Source organism: Labeo rohita, chromosome 1, assembly GCF_022985175.1.
Source record: "Labeo rohita strain BAU-BD-2019 chromosome 1, IGBB_LRoh.1.0, whole genome shotgun sequence".
Classification (NCBI taxonomy): Eukaryota; Metazoa; Chordata; class Actinopteri; order Cypriniformes; family Cyprinidae; genus Labeo; species Labeo rohita.
The window spans coordinates 45,381,482-45,388,254 of NC_066869.1; the positions used below are offsets into that span (position 1 = coordinate 45,381,482).

Below are 6,773 nucleotides of genomic sequence, written 5' to 3' on the forward strand. Positions count from 1 at the left end.
AGGAAAGGTTGCCTGAGCTTTCCCACAAGCACTGATCTGTGTCCCTCTTTCTTTACTTATTATACCTTCATTGTTTTATCTCATCTGTGGTTCCTGATGTTGACAGCAGTTTATACAGGACTGCAAACAGTGATATATGTGTATATACTGCCATCAGCTGGCCAAATGGAGCTCTGCAATCAATATTACCACACTTGTATTTTTCCTTTTTCCTTTTTTGGAAGACAATTGGTTCTGTATTAAAATCTAAAAATATTTGGACACATAATTCACACTTACAAATGTCTGAATTTTATTGCATTAGACAAAAAATATCCAACCAAGTGTTTTTTGTTACATGGTTCTTGTTTAAGCATAAAAGAAAACAAGCAGTTTTGAGAAATAAAATAAATGTGACAAATCCATTTTGATATCCGTTTGGTCTAAAAAACATTAGCGCTTGATATCCACGAGGCCACCAGTGTTGTCCACAGTGTGGCTGTGACTGTAATCGCTGAACCTCTGAAATTCTTATCATGGATGTAGTTTATGATAGACATTGCACCCTGGTAAACTTCTTCACATGTGGGCTGGATTTGATCCTCGGGCAGAATGAAGCTGAATTTCCCTTCATCACGTAACTCAAAGGTAAAGGAATATGGGATCCCTGTGAGCCTCGCAAAATCACATGAACCACCAGAAAATGCATCTGTGAAGAATAAAACATTGTCATAAATGATTAACTTCATTTTTGTTTATGCATCACTGGGTGACACAACAGTCATTTTTAACCCTTATGAAGATTAACCAGAAATCCTGAAATGTTTTCCTCAAAAAACATAATTTCTTTACGACTGAAGAAAGAAAGAGAGGAATCTTTTGGATGACAAGGGCGTGAGTACATTATCTGTACATTATCTGTTTGAAATAGCATCACACAATGCTGAAATTATGAACATTTTTGATAAAGGCAATGTATGTTACTACATAATACAGATAATACAAAAAAAAAAAAAAAAAAATCACGCTTTTGGGGTTATTCATGATCTGTTAAAAGTACCTTGTTTATGAGTTTACCTGGTTGAAGGGTGAGTAAAATAATGTCATTGTACCCCGTTTTTTTTTTTTTTTTCAATGTAGAAATAAGCTTATAGGTGAGACTTCCGAAATAATGAGAAGAAACGGTGGAACTGCACTACAAACCAGCGTGTTCCTAAATAAGATAATGTATTAAATTAATATAGTTAAGACACACCAATTTGCAATATAAAGCAGCAAAATGAGCTGTTTTGTACAGCTAAAAACAGCAGGTGCAGATGAGATCAGAAGCCAAACCCATAAAATTTACAAATGGCCACACCCACTGAAGAAAAAGGTGGATTATTGTGTTTATAGATCGAGCCTGTCACCGATTGTTTACAGTTTTAATGAAAGTTACACCCATAATTTGCACAAAACATCTGCAACTGTAGTGTCCGGTGTAGACTGGTGTAAACTTTAAAATAAAACCCTATAAACAAATAATACAATACAAATATTAAATACAGTATTTTAGGTATTAAGGTATCAATCACTCAAAAAGTATCTAATAATGAAAGGTTTACCGGGATAAATGAGCAATATTTGGTTGGTCGTTTGATTTCAAAATGGCGAGCGAAAACCACCTTTTTAATAAAGCAGTTTCTTCTAGGCTGTTGGAACGACTCTCTTCATATTATGTGAGTGTACACTAGTTTAAACATACTCACACAATATATCTGGTGGAGTGCCCACTTTGTAGCTCTTTCCATGAACTGCTTTGATGGCATTAGCTGCAGCACGACCTACTTTCATCTGCAAACACATTGACAGACATTTCTTTTAAAGCTCACATTCCTAAATTGTCCTGTAATAGTTTGCTCTTCTACTTACCAGTTCATCATAATTGGGTGCTGAGATGTTGGGGTGTCCATATGGGACGAGGATCTGTTGACCGTACGAGTGGATGGTGAGATAACAGAGCAGTTTGTTTTGATGTGCTACCAAAAAGTCAGTGACAGCTTGGGCCTCTGGTTCAGAAAGAGGAGTCGGTCCGTTATAGACCGCTGAACAGCAGTTTCTGGATATCCCAACCACTAGTGGTGAACAAGGAGAGATGGAGTAGATGATCGTTTTATTAGCTCCTTTAGCCTTAATTAGATGTCTGCTCATGATAACTGCATATGTTATACTTGACATTCGCACAGCAAACGTGAATGAGTTTTGTTGGGGTTATCCTTGTAAACTTTTATTTGTTTACTCTACTACAGCATTAGGTTTATCTCTGCCAGCTTAAACACACCTGTCATTTATGACCTGTAGAAGGTGGGATTGTGGGAAAGTCAAGATTAATGTAGTACACTGAGTGCTGTTGAGTCATCTGTTAAGTCATGTTTATAACCCTTATCTCTCATATATTGCTGATATTTGAAGTAATTTTTGAAATCAGTTTGTTCAGTTATCTAAATTGTTTTCTTCCATTTTGGAAAGAATTGTGATGCCTTTGATACAGAGACTGAAGCTTGATGATCATTAGACTTTCCTGTAGGGCAGCCATCCCAAAGTAGCTTTTTTAAGCAAGGAATGGGCCAAAATGCCTTACAGGCAGTGTTTATGGAAGATTCAAAGCCAGTTATTTCTATCTTTTGCTGTAGTGTGTCACAAGGAAATATCTGTTTAAATTTCCAAACATTCCTTTTGCCATTAATTATAGTAATTCAGTGATTTTTGAATGCACAAGGAGTTTGTGCTCTGCACAGAGATCTGATATCACCATCCAGTCCATCTGGGATTACATGAAGAAACAGAAAAAAATGAGACTAAATCCAGAGGAACTGACAACGTATGCAAAATGCTTCAAGAAATCTACCTGTAAAACTACAATACTGTTAAAACTTTTAGGCACTTGTGTTAGGATGCTTTCAAAAATAATGTCATGAATAGATTTTATTTATCAGTTAACTTCTATTAACTAAATCAAATCAACATTTGGTATGACCTTCCTCGCCTTAGGTAGTTTTTTTGAACATCTTGGAGACGTCTTGCCACAGTTCTGGATTTATTCTATCTCATTTTTTTTTCTCTTTCTTCATGTCATTCTAGACCGACTGGATGATGGTGAGATCAGATCTCTGTGTGAAGCACTGGCTGTTGTCAGACTCCTGTGCATACAAAAATCAATGGCTATTTGCACTAAATAAAAAAAAAAATAGCAATTAGATGCTATTTACAGTAAGTGAAAATAGCATGTTTTTTTTAGTGGTAGATGCTATTTATTTTTGCAAATTAATGATAGATTCTATTTACACAATGTAAAAACAGCAGTATTTTCTTTGCAATAATTTTAGTTAGATGCTATTTATAATAATTACTGCAAGTGGCAGACATTTGCACCTTAGTACAGAACATTATAAAACAGTATGCACGTAATAACGTATTGAGTGTAAATTATTAAATCTATTAAATGCATGCTGCCTTCTTAGGATGACACATCTACCCCTAACTCCAGCTGATAAACACCTGTGAGGCACTTTATTTTCCATTTTTTTATTATTTTCTTAATTTTATTGAAAATAAATGCCTTTCTGATGTGATATGTGATGTGAAAAGGAGCAGAATGGATCTGAACTATCGCGTAAAAAAAAAAAAAAATTTACCACTTACTGTTCACCATTTGAGCTGTCATTTAGCAGGCAACTATTGTAATGTTGTCTAGCCCAAACATACATTGGTGGGCGGAGTTACAGTAAATAGCCTCTGTAAATAGGGGGCTATTTGCACATGTACACAAATTTCACTGGATTATTATTTAATAGCAAAAAGAATGTTTGGAAATGTAAACTGATATTTCCTACTGAAGAGCTACAGCAAAAAGATTTAAATTACTGGATTAAACCATTTTTAGCGATTTATTTATTTTTTATTTAAAATACTAGTGGCCTAACCTAAGACTAATGTTATCTGTAACGAAAAGAAAAATGTTACTTACTCCCCCAGTTAGCATTAAAGTTTCGGTTGAGATCAGTGCCAATGCATGTGCAGTCTCCAGTGCCTGGTGATCTGGACTTCCTCCATAGTCGAGTCTTTAAAACATATCACATATTTTGTTAAACATATGCAGATATTTTACCTTCATTAAATGCATGTCTTATAGAAGTACTCAGAAGGATGAAACTCACTGTGTTATCCTTCCAGGAATAAATATATCCATCCATGTTCAGCACTGGGGTGATGTAAAAATCCAGGTTTTCAAACAACATTTTAACCTTCGGGTCTGTTTGGTAGGAGCCCAGGATCTTTTCCAGCATCACAAACAGTTGCATTTTATGTTCATGGAAAAATATAAATACCTATCTATATGAATCTTAGGGTCAACATATGAGCTTTACATTCATTATAATGGCAGTATTAATATTTGTGAGCTCTGCATGTCTATTCATAAGTATGAGAAAATAGCATAAAATAACAGCATTTTTAGAATAAAAAAAAAAGTTCCTGAGTCCTAAAAGCATTTAGCAGTGGCATTGCATTTACAGACAGTATATTAAAAACAATAATAAATGTGATATTTCTTTAAAATTACATTCTGCATATATCTATTTATAAGTACAAGAAAATAACATACAATAACAGCATTTTTAGAACAAAATATATCAAATGTAGCATTGCATTTACAGACAGATGCAGTACATTATACACAATGGCCTGTCATGTAATATATGTGTATGTTATTATGACTAAATACATCATATTAAGTTCAATGTAGTAAAGTCTCACCTCTTTAACAAAATGCTGGCAGAAAGCTGGAGCGATCCATTCCCTGGCATGAATCCCACAGTCCATCCAAACGGCTTTCTTTGGTGTGGCGCTGGTGAAGCCAATCTGCATATTAGATGCAAACAAATGAGCAAGAAAGTACTAGGTAATATCATGACCTTATTTCAAGTGCCTTGAAATATTATTACACAGATAGTACCTTTAGTAATGTAATGTTCCTCTTCTCATACGTTTGTCCATATATCATGCTGGACACAACGTCTGGGTTTTCCTTTTCCATCTGATTCATCCAGGCTGAAATCTGTGTGGAGAGAATTATCAGGCCTATAAATGAATGAATGAATGAATCAATCAATCAATGTGAATTGTTAGTCCATGATAATCTCACCTCATCCATGGTGTGGTACTTCGTGTAGTCATACGATTTGTGTTCCTGTCCACCTGCCAGTCTGAAATGAATTAAAATACATTACTAAATCAAATGAGGAAACAAATCTCTCATATGTGACTGATCTTATGCATCCAAGTCTCTTTTCAAATGGCATCCCATGTCCCAATGTCAAATATCCCATTTCACAAAAGCAGTTTTGTCTTTTTCCATTAACAATACAACGCTAGACTGATCTCAACTTACCAAACTAAACTTAATATTTCATTCTGTCTTAATTCATCCTCAAGAAACCATTATGACAATGTCATAACTTTAAAATCTTACCTGTCCTGGGCCACCAGAGCCAAGACCACCAAAACAGACATTACTGAGCCCTTCATGGTTGGTTTTTTATCCAGTCTTGTTGAACCTGACAGTGTGAACCTAATACAGCCTGACAGTGACTTATAAAACAGCTGTCATCTGATTAGAATAGAGACACCACCTCAACTGATAACAGTGTTAATATGTAACCCAATGACATGTATTTGGCATTCAACTTATCATAAATCTGCTCTAACACACAGCTGTTATAAAGTGAAGCCTCCTGTAATCAGGGTGTAGTTGTATGTGACAAGTTCAAACTGTGCACTATTTTAGCTCACGTCATCAGTAATGATATCTGAGCTATTTAACATCATGAGAATGCAGACAATATCCAGTAATCACTTATCAGCAATAATTAGTATTTCATGGGCTGGGCAATATTAATTATCATCATAAGTTATTTCCGAGTCAAGAGTCATTCAGCTCTACATGTACATTGCCTGTACACAGCAAGACTATAAAGTGCAATTGTGTGTACAGGAGGGACATGCTACATGAATGGAAGAGCAGCATACATGGTATACGAAAACATTTTTGTGCAATATTGGTTTAGATTGGTTTAAAATGCATGTATGTGTGAGTGTAGTTATTGTTCATTGTGGTTACAGTTCAGGAGCCTGATGGCTTGGGGAAAAAACTGTTCTGCATTCTGACTATGACTACTGTATCTACCTTCTGCCTGATGGCAGTAGGGTGAAGAGCTGATGCAAGGGGTGTGTGGGGTTGTCTGCAAAACTGATACCATTGTGGATACAGCGTGTGGTGTAAGTGTCAGTGAGGGAGGAAAGAAAGACCCCAGTGATCTCAGCTGTCCTCACTATCCGCTGCAGGGTCTTGCGATCTGAGGTGGTGCAGTTCCCAGAAAGTGATGTGGCTGCTCAAGATGCTCTCAGTAGTTCCTCTGTAACATGTGGTGTGTATGGGTGGTGGTGGATGAGCTTTCCACAGCCTTGTAGAAAGTAGAGATGCTGCTGGGCTTTTTCACTTTTAGCTTGTGTTAAGAAACCAGGTGAGGTACTCTGCCATATGAACACCAAGGAATCTGATGCTCATGACAGTCTCCACAGAAGAGCCATCAATGTTCAGTGGATGCTTTGTGTTCTCTAAAACTCTAAATCTCTTTTGTTTTGTCCATGTTTAGAGACAGGTTGCTGACTCATCGCATGTCATTTTTATTGTGATTCACTGCCATTTTATATGACATCCAGACAGAAGTATTCCAATGGTCCAAATGTCAATAATA

The 6,773-nt window shown here is 36.1% G+C and overlaps 1 protein-coding gene across 1 annotated transcript; it reads right to left on the reverse strand.

Annotated features, from left to right (window-relative positions):
• Positions 1 to 276: 276 nt before the first annotated feature.
• cpo (carboxypeptidase O) lies at positions 277 to 5,614 on the reverse strand. Its single transcript, XM_051111067.1, has 9 exons — positions 5,489 to 5,614; positions 5,162 to 5,222; positions 4,973 to 5,074; positions 4,774 to 4,878; positions 4,176 to 4,292; positions 3,986 to 4,079; positions 1,891 to 2,093; positions 1,728 to 1,812; positions 277 to 688 (listed from the first exon to the last, which is right to left on the reverse strand). The coding sequence occupies exons 1-9, from the start codon at positions 5,542 to 5,544 to the stop codon at positions 423 to 425; spliced, it is 1,089 nt and encodes a 362-aa protein (XP_050967024.1). The 5' UTR covers positions 5,545 to 5,614; the 3' UTR covers positions 277 to 422.
• Between the last annotated feature and the right edge of the window lie 1,159 nt (positions 5,615 to 6,773).